Here is a 22,921-nt window from a genome sequence, read left to right on the forward strand (position 1 = left end):
ACATTTGAAGAAGACACAGATTATTGAACAAAAACCATAAATGTCTAAAATACAAAATATGGAGCTTCACGGAAAAAACAAGGAGATAAATGTGAGAAATATTAAGATGAAGTAGATGAAACCCCAGAATTAGAATCCATAGAGATGAAATAATCCACTCCAGACTCTTACAGATAACCCATCAGCAATGGGGAGTTTACTTATTTCTGGGCAGAAGTGCTCTTGCCCTGTTCTCTGTCTCTATAGAAGAGCTGCACATATTTTAGATGCAGGAATAACACTCGGCCTTTCTCTCACATTAACAAATTGGTCTTTCACACAGATTCAAGGCAAAGCCCCCTTTCCATTAGGCATCAGGCACATTTCAAGTGCTGCCTGTTAATGGGCCAATGTTGCGCTGTTGAAAACTTTGCCAAGTTCACAAGACGATCTGTGTGACGTCACTTCGGATCCTGAATTGTTTCAGTCAGTGTCCCAGCTTGATGGTTTAACCACAGAGGATGAAAGAGGGAAGTCAAAACGGATTTATCCAAGGGACCAAAGTTAAAGTCAAGAGTGCAGCAGGCTTCCTCGAAAAAAGAAATGCAGACACAATTCTCATCTGTGCGGTTCTCTGAAGTACTCTCATTTGACAGCTCACCATGGAGCTTTTTGCATTACTCTGTCATCTTAAGAAAACAGCTGCAACTTGAAGGGGGGCCCACGGCTCCTGAGCAGTCACTGCAATTGCTGATTCAAAACCAACACTTCCACTTCTGAGGACACTGCTTCTCCCCCTGTGACTGCTGATCCATCCATCCATCCATCCATCCATCCATCCATCCATCCATCCATCCATCCATCCATCCATCCATCCATCCATCCATCCATCCATCCATCCATCCATCCATCCATCCATCCATCCATCCATCCATCCATCCATCCATCCATCCATCCATCCATCCATCCATCCATCCATGAACTTCCATTAAGCTACCAGCTCCCTAAAACACAGTGTTCCCAGTAGTCAGAGGACGGTATTGGAATTCTGTACCAGTTACTTTTCAAAGGGAGGGCCCAGATGGTCCTTGTTTATTGTGTCAACAATAGTGAACACACAGCTGACACATCCTTTAATGCATTTAGGCATGGTCAGTTTGACACCCTGATGTTGGCACTGAGCAGCAAAAATGTGACTGAATGTGGCACAATTGCTGCATATCTCACAAGCAGCTGATCTACGAGGCAGCTCACTTACAGCCACTAACAGAGAATGGCCCAAAAAGTAAGTAAAAGCAGAAGTTGTCTGAGGGAATGTGTCTGGTTGACGCCAGAGGTCAGTGGAGAATGGTCAGGCTGGCTCGAGCTAATAGATTTGCAGAGGAGCATCACTGAATGGGAGCAGATGGGCAACACAGGGCTACCATCAGTAAAGAACAAGAAACTGATGCTACAATTCACACAGGATCTCTAAAATTGGACAATAGAAGATTGGAAGGAGGTTTCCTGGCCGGATGAGTCTCAATTTCTGCTGTGACAATTGGATACTCGGGTCAGAATTTGGTGTAAACAGTATGACAGCAAGGATCCATCTTGCTTCGTATCAGCTGTTAAGGCTGGTGGGTGGATGGGGTGTAATGGTGTGGGACGTATTTTCTTGGTACTCTTAAGGCCTCTTGGAGACAGTTGAGTGTCATTGAGCTCAGATCATCTCAAAATGTGTTCTTTAACAAGACCAGGACTTCACTGTACTCAAATGCACCCCAGTCACTGGATCCCCCTCCAGCCTTCGGGACATTGCAGGACAGGAGATTTGCATCATGGACGTGCACCCAGCAAATCTGCTATCATGTCAAAAGGTAGGCTAAATCTCTGAGGAATGGTTCTGGCACATTGTTGAATCTACGCCATGAGGAATTGAGGCACTTCTAAGGGCAAAAGCGCGTCCAGCCTGAATGGAGATAGATTCCATCAGGGTGAAGCATCACTTTAGTTTCACTGCACTGAAAAATAGCAGAAGCAGCAAATTACATGTGAACTGAAGTGGGGAAAGAATATTTCCCAACTGCAGTGAAATAACCAAATATGTTTTTTTTTTAAAAAGGCACTGATACGAGGCAGAAATTAAATGCAGCAATTTTTCTACAGCTGAAGTCGGCCCATTTTCTTATCCAACTGCAGGTCTTGAATTCTTAAAAGTTTGACCTTGACATATCCTAAAGAAACCTGCATTCAAAAGAATAAAGGGTTGTTGTGTGTTATTCTAGGGTTTATTTTTAGCCAGACTACTTTCTGTCCTCGTGGAAATAGCAGAAAGGACACCTAGAACTTATGAAACGTCTGCCGACTGAGAAACTCTTAAGGCCAAGTATAACAGATTTGCCCCAGTGTTATTCAACGTAAAGGTCAGAACCAGCCCCACACTCACTGCAACACTGAGTGAGTGAGAGATGCCAGTGGGGATCCGCTTGAATGCAGAAAATATTTTTTTTTTAAAAAGAGGTTTTATTATGATGCCACCAGAGGAGGAGGAAAGAAACAACAGAGGGAAGGTGCACATCAGCCCAATCACACCATCTAACAGATCATTTCCATATGTATGAAGGTCTGTCTCTTTACCAGAGCAGTAAAATTAATAAATCCAAACACATTTTAGTCCACTTTGACACTAAAAAAGGGATTCGATCGACACATATTATTGTTTTTCCTCTACAAAATTAAGCCTACAGAAGCTGGCTGTTGTCAAGACAGTGTATTTATATTATATATATATATATATTGCTGAATATATAGTGACTTCTGTGGATCAAATACAATATTTACCACATTTTAGTTGCATTAATTATTATTGCCAAAACATTTATTGCTACTGAATAATCGGTAAACTATTATCGGTACATATTATATTAATATTGTGAATTTAGATAGAGTAAATGGGTGACAGATCATCTTCATTGTTATGATCAAAAGAATGTGCTCATCAGGTGACCTTCAAATGTCCTTACTGAATCACTTGAGCCACATGTTGCCAAGATGAAAGTGTAAAACTTTATGCATGTATTTTTTTTTTAATTCATGTCAACGCTAAACATAACATTAAATGTTAAAGTCAACATTCAAAAAACAAAAATAGCATGAAGCCTTGCAGTAGCGTAAAAATTAGCATCCATTTTGTGTTCTGTTTGGTTTGTTGTGGGTCAACACTGCAGGTCAACACACATTGCAAGTACAAAATAGAGAAATTTAAAACAGAGACTTGTGAAAAAATAAAAAAACTACAACAGACTTTGCCTTTCTGGAAAACAACAACTTGCTGATAGGCGTTAGTTTGCTTTGATGGACTTTGTGTTTGCTGGTAACTCCAGAGAGACTGTTGCTCAAATCTAATCAAACTAAACCACACACGCTTCCCAGGAAGGAGATTATTAGAGAGTATGAGGGTGAAATGTTATCTCTTTCTGCCGGGGACTGGCTTTATTCTTTAAATTAACAAACACAAGCGGAGTGACGGCATGTGTGGGATGACTGCAGAGCATAAATCATGCCAACAGCCTCAAGGTTATTAAGAAAGACTGTCATTGAGACGCCTGTTCATGTCTTAAAGGCTCGTGTTGATGACGTTGTGAGTCCAACATTACAGCACTGCGCGAAAATGGGAACGTCTGTCAAGGCAAATGTCAAGGGAATTCTCTGTTGCCCCAAATGTGCCTTGAGAGACTGGATTTCCCTGTGAGACCTGCAAACACAGGAAAACACACAAATGCTTTGTGTTTTCCAGACAGTTTGGGGGCACGGGGCTACAGCTGTGAATCTGGATTTCCCTTTATTTCATTTCATTATTCTGTGTGAACGCAGTTGTTTGTCTTTTTTTATCATGCCACACTATAACTAATAATTGATTAATTGATTAGCTTTAGCTAATATCAATTACTTTCCTTTTCATCAGACCTCTGTAGAGTTAAGCTTGCCTCTTTTCTCTCTTTTCTTCCTCTTTTTTTCCAGGCTATTTATGTTGCACTCTTGGACCCGAGGGAAAAAAGTGCATCTTGCGATCTCTGAAAAATCTCTGCTTCCTCGATGTGAAGTTTACTCGGGATGTCTCTAAATAATCCACCTAGTGCCTCCAACCATGTCAGAGGTCAGCAGCATTGCGGCCCCTTGATGGTAGACCAGATTAAGCTCTTCTAACCTTGACAAGACACAAGTGCTCTTGTCTGCCTCGTGTTTGTCTTTCTGATTTAATTTTCACACTGTTACAGAACTAAACACAGATGGGAACGTGCTCCTATTCCTGGTCACTATGGACATGCTAAATTATGTTAATTAATGCGTGCTGTGTTGCCACGGCTCTTGAAGCAGGTAGGAATGGACTCTTTCAACACTAATCCCAACCAAACCACTTGTTATGATTGCAGAAGATGATTGATAGGAGCATGTTGTGCAAAAGATCTCTAATGTGGAGATAAAACAGTGCAGCCAGGCAAAATTGATACCGCAAGAGCAGATAATTTAGCTAGGCTTCAGAAATAATGCCATAGACATGCTAATCTGTGCCCGTGGGTCTGAGCTCTGTAGGGAAGATTTCCACACTTTCCAGTTTCTGTAGGTTATTTTCTTTGCTTACTGTTGTAAACATCCACGTTATGAAAAAGTGAATACATTTTATTACAGAGGCTTCCTGCGATCCTGCAACGTTGCTGTGGCAACCATCTTGAAGACACGCTGCAGCAAAACAAGAAAAAGAAGGACAAAATACCAAGAGTGAGCAGAGGACAGGAGCGATTATAAGGAAAAGTTAGGCCATGAATTGTAGCTGCTCAATGTCTTAACGTTGATCTCATTCATTTCTCATTTATATTAAATGTGGCAATGTTTTTTGAGTGCTGCCTGTATTTAATTTCAATGTCAGTATTGTAATTTTGGTCATAATATATGTGCAGCCTTCTGTTCTCAAGGTGATCTCTTTCCAGACGCTATGAGAACCGAGCTCTGGCTGCCATGCGTTCTTCACCACAGAACCGGATTCTCTCTCGACTTAACTGTAAATCACTTCATGGATCTGACCCTGAGTGGCAGCTTTAGTGGCTTTCCTCAGCATATAATCTGGTCATCATTACAGCAGCTCCTCCTCCCGAAAAGAGAGATGGGACACGGTTTGTTGCCCGGCTGAGTGTCGTGTCAGGCTGAGATGGAAGTCCTTTTAAGATTATAACCGCCGGAAGATGAATATCTCCATTAATACCCACACAAACACAAACAACAGCAAGTTAGGCTGCAGCCACCAGTTGGTATTCTTGATAATGAGACTGTTAATTCTGTAAACTTTAACTGGTTCTGAATGTTGCTGCCTAAATGCATCGACTGCATATTGTAAAGGCTTAATTTGTGTTTTTATGAGGTCTCAAAATAATGATATTTGTGAGCCCATTTGCACACCTAAGCTCTAGTTTTAAAACTCAATGCGGGAGAAATATGCCAGTGCTTGTTTCTCATGCATACCAATCACATATGCAGTAAAACCGAAGGCATCATAAATCACCGAGGTGAGTGAAAGAAGCTGTAACAAGAGAAATGGGAAAAAATACTGGCAGGCCTCGTTTAAAAGACGGATGGATGGATGAGTAAGGGGATAAATCCTGCAGGCGCATAACACAACAAATGTGACATATTAAAACTGCTTCCTTCAGCCGTCTGTCTTTGCAAATTAATTGGGGATATTCTGCGACAAACAGCGAAAAGAGATGTCACAAAGAAAAAAAACGTGGACGCTGTGCTCGGGACAGGAAACTCGGGGCGCCGGGCGCAATTGTGAGGGACAAAACAAGTCCCGATTTTTCGCCTTGTGCAGGAATTCTGAGGCTTTGGCTCTATGCACTGAACAAAATGGCCAAATCCTGCCCTACCGGCACCACAGTCCCTTCTGAGATCATCCTTCACCTAACTAAATTGTCTCTTGAGGCTAGAAGGTTGAAGTCCAGTTGTCTCTCAAAAGGAGGACTGGGAGAGGCCTCAGGGAGCTAATATGAGAGCACCTCCCACTCAAGAGAGGAAGAGAACCTTTATTCTGAGTCCCGGTAAGTGTTAATGAAGCTTCCCATCTCTCACTCACTAGGACTCTTTGATTTCCCCACTTCCATTATATTTCAAATGAAGCACCTCAGCGCCTTTTTAAAAATGTATCTCTGACATTCCTTAAAAGAGAGGTGGATCCTTGATTGTCCCTACGTTGGGGTTTGAAAGCCCGTCAGAAAGCCAGCGTCAGTCTCCTCTGCCCACTTTTAAGGCCAGAGCGTGGCACTGTGCCGCCCAAGCCGAACCCTGCTGCATAATTCAACGCAGCCCCGAAACCTGTCTCATTAAGGAGCCTGGCCGTGTTCCATGGCACCGAGTACGAGACACTAAGCGACAGATCCGCTGCCAGTTTAGCAAACAGGCACAAATATAAAGGAAACCGCACTCTGTGTTTCCCGAAGCCTGGAACGCCAAACCGTGTCAACCTCGGCCTCAGACTTCAGACGCCAAACCGCAAACGTGCCGACAGGAATAGTTAACAACGGCAACGATGGCAAAAACAAGAGCAACACATTTCCTCCCGTATGAAACTCCGAGTCCTCTGATGCACGTGTTCAGCCAGGATCTATGCAGCAGATAACGGAGCCACGCTGCCGTGTTCTACTTTTCAACCAGCTTCAACCACAACTCAGCCGTCACTCTTGACATGATGCATGAATCCGACATCAAAATTTATAATGGAATGGTTCCAGAAAGCCCATTAGCACATGCATCAATCTCATTAGAATTGCACATAAAAGCAAAATGATTTCCAGCACGGTGCTCAGATTCTCCTTATGGATTAGACGTGTTACATGTCTGGAATTCATCAACATGCTATCGTGTTCAACACACCCGGCTGCCTCAACATCATGGCGGGGCTCCAGAATTGCTTTTGCTCCCTTTAGGTGGATTAGAGAACCATCTGAGGCTCCAAGTGCTTTCACTTTTTGTTCCGTGCTGTAGCATGTTCAACACCCCTGCCAGCTTTTTCAGCAAGCATATTTGGCTGTGGAGGTTCTGTAAATATCAGTATATCGCAAATTGCCATTAATCAGTGTGTTGTCTGGGGTGTCGGAGCGAGCCGAGCGACTCGCAGCTCTGCTCATATGTAAGCAGATGGGTGCTAATATGTGTGAGTGAGAGAGTCAGAGATGTTCTCTGACAGAACGTGATATAATGTGAGTAGCGAAAGGCAATTTTTGAAGCTCTGGATGCGTCTATTTTGTGTGTGACAACAAACTTTCTTGTGACTCTGACAAAGCTTGCCAGGTGTCGATTTTGTCGAATACAAAAAAAAACCACGTTCTAATAAAATAAAATAAAGCTGCAGGCTAGCATGCATAAGCTAGCATCCACGGGTATGAGTTGGGACGGAAAATATAGAGGATGATATAGGCATGGATCATGTTCATTTCTGGAAAGAACAAGTTTGGGCTTGTTAAACAGACAGGATGCACCATCGGGGGTCCTTTCCCTCCTTCGTCACAGGGGACAGCCATGACGCGCTTGTCACTTACAAGTTCCCACCACCGACCTTATCACTTTAACCCCCCTATCACGTTAAACATGTCGGCGTTTCTCAGCCCACGTGCCTGACCTCAGGCAGGATTTCCTTCAGCCACGCCGCACACTCATGCAAGCAGAGAAGGTTTGAGCTTTTTGATTTTTTTAAGAGGAAGGAAAGGAGCATATTTGCCTCCCGCTTGAGTGAGATTCTCATTTGGTGAGTGGATGGAGCCTGGGAGACGCGCACTGACCTGCTAAGTGAGGGGGGCAGGTGACAATCACAGCTCGGCACGAGTAGGTGTTGGTTTTGGTGCTCACCCTGGCCCACTCAGCATCCTGTCAACACAAAACACTCTCATCTCATCAGCGAGCTCAGCTGTATCAGTGACAAAAGTCGCGGTGAGACAGCGTTGCCAGTTTTGTGGAGAAATAGTAATGAAATCCCAATTAAATTAAAGGAATTATAATCCAGGCGTCATTAACAGCAGTCATCACAGCTGCGCCTTATTAAAACAGTCTTGTATGGATCCTGTTTTCTATCTAATCGGCCTCTTTTCTCACCATCTCAGGCTCTATCTAGGACTTTAAAAGCTGGCATGGGGGAGCTGTCAGCAAGTCTGATGCACATTCTCGTAGTCGCAGAGCTCTCATGCGCTCAGTCTGGCCCATATCTCCACAAAACGCCTCTGGTGATAATTAAAACTCACCCACCACAGAACGTTACTGTAGCGTTTTCCTTTTTTTTTTGCCTCTGACTGCGGAACAGCTGGGTGTTTCTAAAAGCTTCACACGAGCAATTATCTATTTAAGATTTCTTTTAAATTTTGTCTTTCGCCGGGATTTTTAATTATGACACCGCGGCGACTGCTTTCCCACAACGCCGTGTGAAGCCGAGCACTTTTCTGCCACGTTTCCGGCGGTCTTTGTGAAATTAACAAGTTCTGTTTTTTTCAGGTTGAGCTCCGTGAGTTTCAAACAAACATCTCTTGTCTCGGGGTTCAACTTAGGTGAACCAGGTCTGTGCATGTTTTATTCATCAGATTCCAGATAAAGCAAGAAGGAGCTTGTTATTTTCCTGCACTTTTCATCAAATACCAATCTAAGGTCTGTTGGTGAGGGATTATTTCATCCACAAACCCTAATTTCACTCACCTATTTTCAGCGTTTTTCCTAAACCGCTGAGGTTAGGGGACTAAGCTACTTCTTAAGCTTTGAATAATGGAGACGGTCAGCTGGAATAGACAGTGCCTTTGTGGGAGATGATCCGTTTCCCCACCGAAGGAGTTGTTATCTCTGTGGCACATTCCATCATTCCCGCAACGAGCGGTTACTGTACTTTACCTGCCATATGGTCATCACGCCTGAGCTCAGCTGGATATTCTGCCACTCGACACGCTCCGCCAGACGCTCGGAGAGCTGCTGGGTGCCTCCCTGTGGAGGGACAAATATCGCACATCACGGGGCCGTGTTTTACAGGCTCCTTCTTTAGAGGGTCACCGTAGCCAGATTTCAACTGGGTGCTGCCATCTGCTGCGAGCGGATGAATAAATGGATGGACGATCGAACTGTTCTGTCCTGTGAAAGTTTTGGCTCGACTGATGTGCAGAGTCTGAGGTCCCCTCTCGGTTACTGGGTCACGGCTCCTTATTAAAACACATTTAAAAACGCTAGCTGCAAAACTCCAGCGTGTAAATCAACCAAGCTAGCCTTTTCTGTCATATATTTAAAGATTTCGGAAGGAGTTTTCTTTGGACCTTTCTTTAAAAGTAAAAAAAAGTCACCCCTTGATTAGATTTCATCAGGATTTATACATAAGGGAGATGGAAACACTAACTCCTGCCTAAAGGTTTATTCTGTAAGAGTATCCATACACACTCCAACTGGCTCATCTGTATCTCTGACGCCCATGCTACAACTCTGCTCTGGTGAGCATACTTCTTAAAAAGATAACACCTAAATACATCTTTGGCCACTACTATTGTAGCCACAAATGAAAAAAGTAGAGCTACAAGGTGAAGATGCACTCAGGACAAAGGCACTAGACTTTGTTTTGGTCTAAACATGGGTGGAAGAGGCAAGTTACCTTTACTTTGAGCTCTTGAGCTGAGCCTGGGGAGCTTTCCAGCAGTGGCAGCAGTCCTCCGGCCGCAGCCACATACACCAGTAAGAACAGGAAGGACATCTGGGAGGCCTCTAAGCCAAATAAAGTCCTGCAGCTGATCCCCAGTTGTTCTTTCAGTGCTGGTAAAAAAGAGATGAGTGGACATGTACCCGTGCATAAGCAGTGATATAAACATGTGACAGATTACAGCAGTTATATTTCCCGATGGAAATGTGAAGATGGGGGTTTTTCCAGGAGCTTAAATCAGAGGTTGTGGGTTTTCTGTCCAAGCTTTTACTGTCTTAACTCACTTAAATCATCACAGATGTCCACATATCTGATTTAGAAAAAAAGCCCACCTGCAGTCCAAACATGCTTCTCGATGTATGACTGGAAGGTCATGCTGTCCAGTTCATCAGCGCCGGGAGTTGTTGAAGGATCCTCGATGCAAACTGTTGCACAGAGTCTCTCGATCTGAGTGTGAAAGATTAGTCGGAGTCACCCGCTTCCTGTCACCACCCCTCATCTATCCTGCACTGGAAACTGGCTCGCATCATCATATTTGGCTTGGAGCTGGTCCTAATAACGCAGCGTTTGGTGCGGGATTGTTGCCTCACCCTCCACAGCATCTGCAGGAAATCCATCAGCACCAGAGGAGACAGAGCTGGAATCCTGCTGGTGTAGGTGTGAATTCTGGCCCCCGGCCCGCCTGCGTGATACACCTTCTTGCCAACATTGTATTGTGGGTAAGTCTCAAGGCCCAGCTCCTTAATGAGCTCCAGAATGTGTGTTTGGGTACTGGAAGAGAAAAATTAAAAACGGTCCTCGAAGTGAAAGGTGAACAAATAAAGAACGTCTGAGTACACACACTCTACGAAAAACAAGTGCTTTTGGAATATAGCATTTAGTTAGACAAGTGACACCTGTCCTAAGACAAGTCAAAAATAAATAAAGTCCATGAGCTTACCTTCCTGTCCACTGTCCTCCAAAGTCCCACCGATCAGTGCCGCCAGCTGCGGGTATTTCTTTGGACACGGTGCGTCCTCCCACCCGATCTGCGAGACACAGGCTTAGCAAAAGCCTACATGTGTTCAGCGAGTTGGATCCAAAATATCTCACCTTTTCCTTCCAGGATCAGTATTTTCAAGCCAACGTTTCGTTTCCGGAGTAAATGAGCTGCACTCAGGCCGGAGAGTCCGGCACCGACAACAACAACGTCCCAAATCTCTGCTGCCATGTTTAAGCTTGCCCTGGGAAACAGCATTGTGTTCACTTTGCTTCTCTGTATCAGCGAGGTTATCACGCTTTCACAACATGCCCTTTGAACTGCGACCAGACGTGTTTGCAGCCTCGTTCTTGTGTGTGCAGACGGCAGCAACCTGCAAGCTTTAAAATTATGGGACACCATGAAGCAATAAAGAATTGCTGGGTTGTCAGGCAAAAGAACAGGGGTGCCAAATCCCAAGGAAGAATATATTTGTAATCCCAGGGACATTAAAATCTGTTTAATATTGTTTTTATTGAACGGATCTCATCAGTTACACAAAGAAATGAATAAATACAGTAACAAACACTTGGTTTTGTCTGTGGGAGCATCTTTAGCAACCAGCATAACACTGGCAGGCTCTTGAAAGAGCCATCGTAATAATAAAGAAGCCACGAGAACAAATATTGTGAAATGTTAATTATAGCTCCTGCTAGGAATATTATTAAACTATCAATAAATAACAACAGGACAAGATAGCATAGTAATAATAGGATTTAAAAAGTCATCCATCCATCCATCCATCCATCCATCCATCCATCCATCCATCCTCTACCACTTATCCGGGGTCGGGTCGCGGGGGCAGCAGCCTAAGAAGAGAAGCCCAGACTTCCCTCTCCCCAGCTACTTCTTCCAGCTCATCCGGGGGGATCCCCAGGCGTTCCCAGGCCAGTCGAGAGACATAGTCTCTCCAACGTGTCCTGGGTCTTCCCGGGGGTCTCCTACCGGAGGGAGATGCCCTGAACACCTCACCAGGGAGGCGTCCAGGGGGCATCCTGACTAGATGCCCAAGTCCCAAGTTTAAAAAGTCATTTGTTCACAATTCTCAGACTCTGTGAAACAGATACATTTTGTACTATGGATAAATGTGTCTATTTCACATTTTGTATATAATTTTTTGTTTTCTTTTTAAGCTTGAAATGTTTCTCAGTAATAAGAAGGTATTGTGACACTGCTTGGCCAAAACGCTGCTCCTCCGCTGACTCTGTTGCAGAATGGATATAAAAATATTGTGGACTTTTTAAACCTTTATATGGATTGGCACCTCACTCCCTCACTGAATATCTTCACCTCCACCCTCAGGCTAGAGGAGCCTTATGCCAGCTAATCAACCACTCGAGCCTCTTCTGTGCAGAGTCCAAGGGCTAACAGCGCCACAATAGAGCTGCTGGCACTCATGAGGGGATCAGATCACCCATGTCTTCTCATGCATGTTTTGGTGAGCCTTGCTCTTTAAATGAGCCTGACCTCTGCAAAGACAGGTGGGTAAAACATGGCGCCACAGTGCTTTGATCTTCATCAGACACGTTGATTCGATGTATTTTCCCACCAGTGCCAAAGCTAGTTGCCTTTTTAATGTTGCCAAGCCAAAAACTGATTATCTATTTTTTTAAATAGAGACTGGTGGCCAGTCCTGTGTGCATTTTTCACCCAGTATCTGCTGGGATGGAGTCCAGCACTCCCTGTGAGCTGATGAGTAAGCTGTGGTAAACAGGAAATGGATGTGTTTTTAAATTGAGCTCTTTGAGAGTAAAGTTCAGGAGAGGGACCACGCCTCCATCGCTACACCTCCTGTCATCTGAGCATAAAAGCCCCTCTTCCTATTTATTTAGACATTTATTCTTCGCTCGTTATCTCAGCTGGGGGTCTGTCTGTGATGGGGGGCATCAAGGCAGTCATCCGTCTTGCTCAACAGCCCGTTGACACTCCTCAACCCCTCAACACTCCGTCACAAAAGACTTGTTTACACCTCACGGATGGTGCGGCGTGTCCTGAAATGGGAGGTTGGTCGTTTCTACACCCTGAGAGATAAAGTCCTTCCCGGTGTAATTAATCCACCTCCACCGTGACCCCGGCCATCGCCGCCGTGCTGTTTAGAAAATGCAACCTTTTCCTTACAGATTCGGCAAATGTAAAGCCTTGTTTTCCCTCAAACTCATGCATATGCAAACCTGACAGGCGGGTGTGTTTGTCCTCCCTCGAGACCACGTGTTCTCCCTTTGTCTTCCTTTTCATTGAAACTGCAGCCCTGTGACAGATGGGGGGTGGGGAGGGGGGCAAAGTGAGGCGGGGGCATGAATCAGATGATATATTTGGGTTTTCACTGACTTACTCTCATTTGTGCTGCTGTTGCTCTTTTTATTTGGATATAAGTTGATAACAGATGAGATCACATGTGAACCGGCACAAACGCAATCATTTTTGGATGGCAGAAATCTTCCTGCGCTCCCTCGCTGTTCATCTCGTAAATTAGCTCTGAGTTTCTCCGAGTTGTTGCTCGTCCTGTTTCTTTGTATTGTTGAGCTGTTTTTCGATCTTGAAAAGGATTAGTGTGGTTGTGGGTACACAGAGGAGGCGGTAAATACTCTAATAGCAGCTCAATGACCACCCTGGTAAACAGGTAAGACAGGAGCAAGCGTCCAATCAGAAGGGGAGGACGATGGGGAGGGGAGGGGAGGAGGAGGAGGAGGAGGAGGAGGAGGTGTTCCCTGTGACACAGCAACCACAGCTCGTGCAACATTTTGGGCCTCAGCGCTCTCAGGGACTCTCCCAATACTAATTTCAATACTGGAAAGCTGCAGTGAAGACCTACTGGTTCAGCTGGAGAGACTGGTGGTTTGATTTTCAGCAGGATTATGTTCAAACACATTTGTCCATCGTTGTTGGGTGTCCTGTTAGTTACCACCAGCCTTTGGAAAACAGGTACGACTACACACATAATACGTGACTTTATTGTGTATTTCATTGTTTGTTTTCCCACTAGATGACTCTTTTCTGACTCTTTTGCAAAGATCATCACAGTAATCTTGATATAGAATTGTGCCTTCATCTTTGTTCATCATCTCTCAACTGAAGGGCTCAGGAGCGTTAGCCTCCCCAGTGCGTTACCATGGGGACCTTCTGCCTGCCCAATTAGGCTGTAGCTTGATGGTTGACTGTTATCAAGGGATTTGATCATGTATTGTTTTCTGTAAACTGTATACTCGAGTTTGTTTTAATGAACTTTGGAAATCTTTTTCTTGCTATATGCCCCATCCTATTTGGGGTCGGAGGAAGGTATCCCAGCACCTCATCCTTCCACCAAAAAAACATCTACATTTTGTCTGCTCCGGGGCTTGAACCGATAATGTCGACTCCTCAGCCCCCTCCCCTACAGACTGAGCTACCACCGCCCCAACTTGATTTGCAAAAATGATGTGATAGACTGGTGGCGCCCTGGTGAAGTGCCTTGAGGCAAGAAGGACCTAGTTTCCAATTCCTCTGGGACCTCTCCTGTTTGGAGTTTGCGTGTTCTCCTCGTGTACTTGCATGTACTCCGGTTTCCTCCCACAGTCCAAAGACCCAAAGATGTATCCGGGGGATACATGAATAGATGGATGGATGGATGGAGATGCTACCAATGAGGGATGAGATCATTTCTCATTTCCCAACTTCTCCATCCTTTTCATGTGCTCTTGTGAAACATCATCAATTGCCACCTGAGTGCAGTTCCAACTCTACTTAGTTCACAATCCACCAAGGAAGATCCTGGTTTCCTGGATGTGGACCTGCTCTCGCCATCTAAGAATCAGCAGCAGGGATGGCAGAAATGTTGTGCTTCGAAATACGAAGGTCCCACTAAGAACCGCAGACGTTCACAAGTCTGAGTACTGTGTACTGGGAAGCGGTCAGTAGGCATTTGCAACAGGGTCATGTTTGAATGTTGTCCGAAGGGCGGGGCATGCAGGTGACGTCCACGGGCCCGCTGACCATGCAGAGAGCTGAGGGAGACGGCGTGAGTTTGGGGTGCAGGTACAGGACAAGCCCTTCAGACACCGGAGAGCTTGACATCGAGTGGTCCATGATCAATCCAGACACAACACAGAAGAACCAGATGGTAAGAATCCTTTTAGATGTGTGAACTGAAGGATCCCTCCACCATCTCCATCAAATTCGACTCAATTAAAAGTGATTTTTGACAGTACAATTATGTTATACCCTGTGAGATATTTAATTTTAGATTTCACACCTGTAATTATTTAGATTTCCACTTCATTTGCTGTGTTTCCTGAAGTTTGCAGTGTTGAACAACTACTGCCACATTTCTCAATTCCACGTCTAATTACTGACTAATTACTTTACTTTATTACATTATGGTTGTCTCAATTTATTTACCTTAAAGGTTCGTCTTTGTCTTTCCAGACAAACTCTTGCTCTTTTTCTCTCGTCTTTGTCTTTCTCTGAGTCTGTTTCTGTCTCTCTCACATACGCACATGTGATTTTTTAAGATTTATTAAACCCATTTCAAAAACGTTTTAAAAGAAAAACTAAAGAAGACCAAAGTTTGCGCCTCCATCGTCCGTCCATCTATCTCCACCTGTCTGTGAAGGATTAGCACCTTAATCATTTTCCCCCTGTAGGTAAAAAAAACAAAAAGGCCACTTTTTTCAAAAAGGCAGGCTCCTGATTAGAGGATGGGAATAAGAGTCGTATAAACAAAGAGTATCTGTGCTTCTTTGTGGCGCGTGTGCTCGGAGAGAAGAAATGATATCTTCTATTTCGGAGTTGATGTTGATCTTATCAACGTCTGAACTGGGCCTCATGGGTCATGGGTTCTGGAAGGAAACAATAATGGAGAGGAAAGACAGGCAACAAGCTGGTGTTATAACAACCCGTTTCCATTTGTCCCCCCTTTCATTAGCTCTTGTCTTACACTAGTGGCACCAAATACATCCACGGCAGCGGCGTGTTTGCTCACGGACTCAGCTTTGCTGCTGGCGACCCCTCGATGGGCGACGCCTCGCTGACCATCTCCCTGCTGTCGTTTGCTCACAGCGGTACTTACCAGTGCAAAGTGAAGAAATCACCAGGAGTGGACATGCTCAAGATGTCGCTGGCAGTAATGGGTAGGAGCCGCATCCTTGCAGTAAGACTACCTGGCAGTGCTATTCTGAGTCTGAGCAATAAAATAACACCAGAGGTTCTGCAGAGGGCACATTTTCTCCTGTCCACACTTCACATTGTAGTTATTTAAATGGATAAAATTAGTAGGCTCAGAATGCTTGTAACATGCAGAGTGTAGAGGTAGAGAATATATTTCTAATTATATTTGAAAAGCAGTCTTGAGAATGCTAGATCTGTAAAGCTAAATAATACCGTAGATTTCTGCACACCTCCCCTTTTACCTGCTTATATCTAAAGAACCATACATTTTTAAACATAATTAAAGAAGCTATGGCCGCTTTCATCATTGCCAGCCTTTAATCTGAGGAATATATTTCTGTTGTTTTGGAGAAACTGCAGGTATATTTTCAATGGGAGGCATTGTACAAAAAAGAATTTTAGCTTTTAATGATTAACTGAGAAGAAAAGAGGGAAAACAGAAGCCTTTTGTTGATGTGTTTGTTGACATTTTAAGGGAATTCTGCCTCTCTCCCTTGTGCAGGCTGAGTCACACTAAATCATAAGGACATGGAATAAAAACTTTCGAAGAACGACGACCAGAGTACGAGTTAACATCTAAAGCTAATTGGGTATTTTCTTTGACAGAAATGCCGCAAAGAGCCAGAGAGCAAATATGTAAACTCTCAAGTAAACTTTGATCATCCTACAAAAATTATATTATGTCCCAAATCTACCAACAAAGTCTTTCTCTTGACCCCTTTTGTAACGTCCAAGGATGCCATGTCCCATTCATAATGCGTTGTAAATATTTTGAGGTTTTGAGGTGCATTATAAATAAACCTTCCCAGGACCTAAGAGGGTCTTTATATAGCCTCATCACTGCTGCCCTCATCAAAGGCTTTAAAACAAATGTATTCAAAACGAGGAAAATTACCTATTTCCTGTTGTATTTCAGTGAAGCCTTCTGTGCCAAAGTGCTGGGTGGAGGGGGGCGATGTGGTAGGTGAGGCTCTGTCTCTGCACTGCAAGGTGGAAAAAGGCTCCCCTCCCTTGAGGTACTCTTGGACAAGGATAAGTGGAGGCCCCTTCCCTGCCACAGCCACACAGGGTAAGCATGTCCTCTACTGACTTTGTGATGCTACTACATGTTCAACATGCTGCATGTATGTAGAATGGTCTTGGTGACATAAATCTCTGATACCTGTTAAATCCTTTGGTAAACTCTCCTTCCCAGCCATGCTGATCAACACTGGCAGTGGGATCACAGCTACCCTCTCCAGAATCTGATCATCAGTCCTAAATTAGATTTTGTTATATAGTCCCCTCTATTATCACTAGAAGATCTATCCTTTATATAGTATGTAGCTATTTTATAACTTTAAATCTGCCTCCCCTCTCTGCTGTGGCAGAGCTGGGATCTAGACGAGGTTTCTGACTTGTGAAAAGAAGTTCATCTCCTCTCTGCCTGCGTTTGGGCTGTTTGGTTGTCAGTTTTTAACCCAATTCTTGTAAATCTCAGTAAATAGCACTTGTCCCAACAGGAAGGTTGTCGGTTTGAATCTCACCTGAGGTTGATTGTCAGTTGGACCAGGTGAAGATATGGGTGCTACAAACAAACCTGTTAGCTTCTTATTTGCCAAAATAAAGATAACCGAAAATGTAGATTAAAAGGAGAAATCGTTGCTCAGCAGAAACCGTTTGCTCTCTCCAGGAAGGTGCAAAGGTGTGCGTAAAATTCCCAGCATTCCACGTGGTTTCCTGCGCCGTCTTCCACTCTTTGCTCAGATCCATCCGCTCGTCTGTGTGTGTTTCAGAGGGTGCGACCGGAGAGCTGAGAATCACCAACCACTCCCAGAGCTTCGCAGGCCTCTACGACTGCCGGGCCAGCAACACCGTCGGGGCAGAGCGCTGCAGGGTCGTCCTGAAAGCTAACAAACGTAAGGAACTTAAACAGGACATTCCCATCCACGTGGCAGCGCAGGACGCACTCACAAGAGCAGAGCGGACCTAGATTTCTTTCTTTAAGTGTTGTGTCTCTGTAGACGTGCCGGGGAGGAGGGGGGGAGCCCGCCGGTCCTCGTCAAAGGCTTCGGCCTGGTAATCATCGCTAGCTCGACAACACAATCATGTAAACAGCTTTGTGGGATAGGATTTATAGGGGATAGGATTTAACACCCAGATGTGTTTGTTCACGTCCACCTCTTCCTCTGATTTGTTTCATCCTTTTTAACTCCCGACCTTTCTGGGATCTGATTTTTCTGAACATTCGGATTCCAGTTAATCAGACTTAAATGGTGCCGCTACTCTTCCCTTCATTCACAAACAAATCTGCTATTCGCCAATCGCTTCAAAAAGCACCTAAATGGAGTCAAAGTCAGATTTGCTACTCCACCGGAGAACAAAACCAACAAGAACAGTAGCCGGCACCTCAGAACCACCGGAGCGGTCTGGGCCAGGATGAATCTGGCCGCTCTAAGTGCAGCAGTCACTGATTCACCACGGAATAAATCATCCCGCACAACTGGGCTTTCCCAATCTAGGGATCCATAAAATAAGTTTGTCTTGGAGGTCCGTGGAGCAGATCCAAATATTACATCTTGTGGGGTCTATTAGTTTGACTTGCAGCGCTCCGGTGCTGCTCCGAGGCAGGTGATCATCCCTTTTCCTCATCTGCCGGCAGCAATCTCAGACAACTCTGGCCTTTAAAGGGAAGACGGAGCGGTTGCAGACGCGCTGTTTAAAGCTGCTCACATCCTTTGTTCTTGGTTCTTTGGGTCGTTCCAGCTCCAAACCGAGCCGGCGTGATCATCGGCACCATCGTGGGTTCTCTGCTCCTTGTCTTCATCCTGCTGGCCTTCCTGGCAGTTCTCACCTGGAAGCTGAGGAGCAGGTATCGGCCGGAGAAGGAGTTTTCCAACGAAATCAGGTAGGAGGCCTCGTCCTTCTTATCTGGAGGGTCTGCGGAAACGTTGTCGTATGAAACGAGTATAAATGTGCAGAGGTTCAGCTATTTTCTAGCTTTTCGGCGCAAAAACAACGACGACAAGCAAGCAGGAGAAAGAGCAACTCCAAGGGTGGATTACAAGCATTCCAACAACACAAAACAAGCCCACCAAAGTGGCTTAGATAAAAGTTTGAACTAAATCCCAGACTTGAACTTCAAATTCAAAATTCAAAGCAGTAAGTACAGGCAGAACACCTTTCCATTTAAATTTGCACCTCTTTTCCAAAGACTGTGCAGACTTTTTTTAATTCCCGCCTTCATAAGGGGCTTTAAATGTGCAGATGGAGCCTGCTGGGCTCTTATGAAGCCATCTGTATATGCTGCAATTGCCCAGAGAGAAAAGTATGAAGCTGAAATGCGGGACCCTGTTCTGATGCTCCTTCCGATTTAAAAACCCAACAACCTCTGAAGGGCTGGACCGACTCTTGGACACGCGATGAAGCTCAACGTGTCCGATTTTGTTCCGTCGAAAGGCGATGTCAATCAAACGAGGCTGTTTTTAACGTTCCAGCCCTGAAGCGCAACAGGAGTTTCTCTTCCAATGTTCCGACACCTTTTAGAGTGACCACACCAATATAAGAGAAGTCTACGAACTGGTGCAGCTAGACTGGCCAAAGGTCACTGGTTGATCTGGACGCTAGCTATTATTCTTAAAGAGATGCCAGTAAAACAGACAAAAAGAAGAAACACTGCTTTATGGTGCACTAATTAGGCCGTGTGGCGCTTTGTAGCGCTGTCGGGATGTTAAGTGAGGTTCGCTGTACCCTATTTAGCGCACCCAATGTATCCCATAATGCAATGTGAAAAGAAGTGTGCATGTTCCCATCATCCTCTGGGGTTGCACACGAGATGCAAGACGTGACATTAATTATTCAGGATTTGGCTGATTATTAATGGCACAGTGCACATCTACGAACATCTACACGCCATTTAAAGCTTGCTGGTGTCGTAGCAGGAAGCAGGTTTCCAGTTTATCAGCGAGTTCCCTAAATAGTCTTGTACAGTGAGTACAGTACCGGCGAACGAGACCCCAGCGAGCGCTACGCCAGTGCACTTTAAGTCCGGCTGAATCCGTGATTAAGAAGTGAAGTGGATAAAGGAAAGGTGCGACTGAGTGACAGAGGAGAGGGGACGGACTCTCAAGCAGCCCCACGTTCATGGAGGAGGACAATTCTGTGGAGGTTCTCTGGTCTGTAGACGCAATAAACCCCAGTGGTGGCAACTTGTGCCACTGGTTGAGCTCACAGTTTGCCATCATGCAAAAAAAAAGATATAATTGGCACAATACTGTCCAGCCAGTCCCCATTCTTGCTCTCGCAGCTGAAGCGCTCTTCCTGAATGTATCAGGTTAGCGTTGATGTAAAACAGCCCACATGATGGCTGAAAGAAGAGCAGCATCCACGTGGGAGGACCTCGCTGTAGATGCAGGAGCTCTCTGAAGGCAGAGCGGCGCCAACCTCCGCTGCTCTCAGATCCACGAGAGGCTGAATTAAGCGGCCTAGCTTAAGTGACGGAGGCGAATGTCAGGAGAGATAGAAGGTTCGAGTGTCGAGTCACTGTTGTTAAAAAGTTGCTAATGTAAACGACCTCTGAATCAGAAGCAACACGTCAGATATGTGAGGTCAAAACATGAATGACACCAACGATCCTCTCCAAACTTTGGTTCAGAGGCTAATTTAGCGCCGCTGAATCTGAAGTGCTAGTTTATGGTAGATTATGCCAAATTCGCCGCAGCGAAACACAAATTCCACACGAGTTTACGCACAAGTGCCATTGGGTTTATGGTCTGTCTTGCCAGTAACAGTTAATTGCACCAACACTTTCGCTCCGAAACAAAAGGCTGTGATATACGAGCGCGTCGTTGCAGCCTGCAGCCGATTGTTTCCCCGTCCCAACAGTCGGCGCCACCATCTGCCATGGAAATCAGGGCTTTGACAAAAAGCATCATTACCGGGAACTCTGTCAGACTTGGACTGTGTAATTGTTCCTATTCAGATTCATCCCTTATTTCGCCCAGAGGACAGTTTTTGTTAACACAACTCAGTGGCGCTGCGGCGATGCTAAACGATGCAAGCTAATTAACCTGACCAAATTAGCTTGTAGTTCCCACACCGGGGGTTGTTGAGTTTTACAAACGTTTATAAACCCAGCTCACGATGAGAATCTGATGGTTAGCAGGAATACAGAGGGGGGCAGTCCCTGCTTTCTCCTCAAAGCATGGTGGGATTATGTTCACACACATTTGTGTTCCAATTGTTTCAAGCACAATTGGAACCCCCCCCCCCGGCCATGACCAGCATTCAAGAGCCCCCGCACCATAACTTAAACCTGAAAAAGAAATCGAATTTGTGGTCAATTTAGGCGGCGAAAGGCAGGCAGATCCTGTAAACGGCAGAGGTTAAAAAGTCTCAGTTCATTTTTCTTGAACGTACCAACAAAACTATTCACAAGTCCCGAAAATTAACGGTTCTTGTCATAACAAGATGCATTTGGAAGCACGCTCCCACTTCTCAAACAGCAACATTCCCAGTCTCGTTGGCTTCCCCGTCATCACAATCTGCCAGATTGAATCAGCTGTGATCCCAGCTGATTCTGCGGCGGAGCAGGATCGGATCACATCCTTCTTCTGGTGTCAGGACCGGAGCGAGTATAGAAACAGAGAAAAGAAGGTGGAAGGGAGAGGAGGCGCTGGCGAGGTTACAACACAGATCCGTCCTCCTCACCTGTGGGCGGGGGGGGGAGACATTAGTGGGTTTCATGAACACTCACACACCTTTTTAATTCTCTCTTTGTGAGGACTGCCAAGGACATAATAAACTACTGAACTTCCTAAAAGAAGCCCGATGTCCCAAACAACCCAATTTTAACCTCAGCCTTAATAACAAACACTTCTGAATCTGCGAGGACCACCCAATATGTCCTCACTTTGCTAGTAGAATGCATAGTTGGGTACTCGATATATAGCAAGTACAAGAACACTCACACGTGTACTTTTATGTTTATGAGGACTTGTCTCAATATAAATCAGCCCCGGCCCATTATGCTAACCCGCAACCATCCCTTTAAAGGTGTGTGTCTCCACTTCACATAAAAAACCTTGTTCATTAGATCCCTATTTTAAAAGCCCTTATACAGCATGTACTCATCCGTATGTGTGTCCATCCTTCCTTCGCCGGCTGCAGCAGCATCCACAGTTTGTCAGTGAAATTAGGCCGTGAGATGCTAAACAGACTCATCAATGGCCAATATGAGTTATGATTTCATTACTGGTGCGAATGATTTTTAGCCTTGTTCACCGTTTGGTCACGAGTGTGAGAGAAATTAGTTTTGATCCGTTGTAAAGGATTTTGCATTCGTTTGATGACCTTAATGACGGAAACAAAGCAAATCGGAAGCCCATCGCAGCCATACTGATGAGCTCAAATGGAACAAATTTAACGGCAAAACAGCACAACGGAAACCTTCAGACGCGAGGTGCTTGACCTTGACCCCTGCTCTTGCTCTGGCATCCAACAGGGAGGACGCCCAGCCCCCAGTGAGCCGCCCGGTCAGTCGCTACACGGACAGAAGCTCCGCTCGGTGCCCTCAGGTTCTGTACTGCGAGGTCAGCCGGAGTGAGCCGGACTCCTTCGGGGGAGGCAGAAACACGGCGTCCATCCACAGCCAGACACGCACGTCCGTCAGACACGCGTACGACAGCGACTACTAGGTCTGATGAGCGGCTACGGCTAAAAGGTTAGCATTCAGGTCAAAGTCAGGACTGAATCTGGATATAAAATTTATAGGCTATAGGCACATTTAATATGCCTATAGTCTGTTACATCCACGAAGGCTTTGAAATAAAGCTTTTTTCCTCTGGCACTTGAATCATATAATAAAAAGACAACCAATGAAGTGAAATAAAAAAGCTTAATTTCTAAACTTTTAAAAAGGAGATACTGGCTGGGATCTAGCTGGCTGATGCTTTTACCTCAAAGTGCGACGTCTTTGTAATTTCCAGTAAAGCCTTAGCCTTGGAACACTGAATAACTTCAGAGTAGATAGAAAATTGCACTTTATTTAGTTTCCGATACCCTGAAGACAAAGCTTTTGAAGATGGAATTGGTCACTCGTGGCTGATGTCAATGTC

General features: G+C 45.0%; 2 protein-coding genes across 13 annotated transcripts in view; one reads left to right on the forward strand and one right to left on the reverse strand.

Annotated features, from left to right (window-relative positions):
- The window catches only part of LOC105416526 (amine oxidase [flavin-containing] A), a 33,025-nt gene extending 22,112 nt beyond the window's left edge, over nucleotides 1-10,913 (reverse strand). For all 12 annotated transcript variants that reach the window (XM_029837207.1, XM_029837206.1, XM_029837204.1 and 9 more), the window contains exons 1-7: nucleotides 10,760-10,913; nucleotides 10,608-10,695; nucleotides 10,258-10,438; nucleotides 10,000-10,114; nucleotides 9,623-9,780; nucleotides 8,881-8,970; nucleotides 7,791-7,875 (exon numbers count right to left, since the gene is read on the reverse strand). In XM_029837207.1, coding sequence (XP_029693067.1) covers nucleotides 7,791-7,875; nucleotides 8,881-8,970; nucleotides 9,623-9,780; nucleotides 10,000-10,114; nucleotides 10,258-10,438; nucleotides 10,608-10,695; nucleotides 10,760-10,904 — 862 coding nt within the window. In that variant the 5' untranslated portion in view covers nucleotides 10,905-10,913. The remainder of the gene's footprint in view (nucleotides 1-7,790; nucleotides 7,876-8,880; nucleotides 8,971-9,622; nucleotides 9,781-9,999; nucleotides 10,115-10,257; nucleotides 10,439-10,607; nucleotides 10,696-10,759) is intronic.
- A 3,455-nt stretch (nucleotides 10,914-14,368) lies between these two features.
- Nucleotides 14,369-22,735, forward strand: vsig8a (V-set and immunoglobulin domain containing 8a). Its single transcript, XM_003965149.2, has 7 exons — nucleotides 14,369-14,516; nucleotides 14,618-14,781; nucleotides 15,586-15,790; nucleotides 16,744-16,896; nucleotides 17,603-17,725; nucleotides 18,573-18,714; nucleotides 22,309-22,735. Exons 2-7 carry the CDS (start codon nucleotides 14,626-14,628, stop codon nucleotides 22,499-22,501), a joined length of 972 nt encoding a protein of 323 aa, XP_003965198.1. The 5' UTR covers nucleotides 14,369-14,516; nucleotides 14,618-14,625; the 3' UTR covers nucleotides 22,502-22,735.
- Nucleotides 22,736-22,921: the final 186 nt, after the last annotated feature.

Source organism: Takifugu rubripes, chromosome 6, assembly GCF_901000725.2.
Source record: "Takifugu rubripes chromosome 6, fTakRub1.2, whole genome shotgun sequence".
NCBI lineage: Eukaryota > Metazoa > Chordata > Actinopteri > Tetraodontiformes > Tetraodontidae > Takifugu > Takifugu rubripes.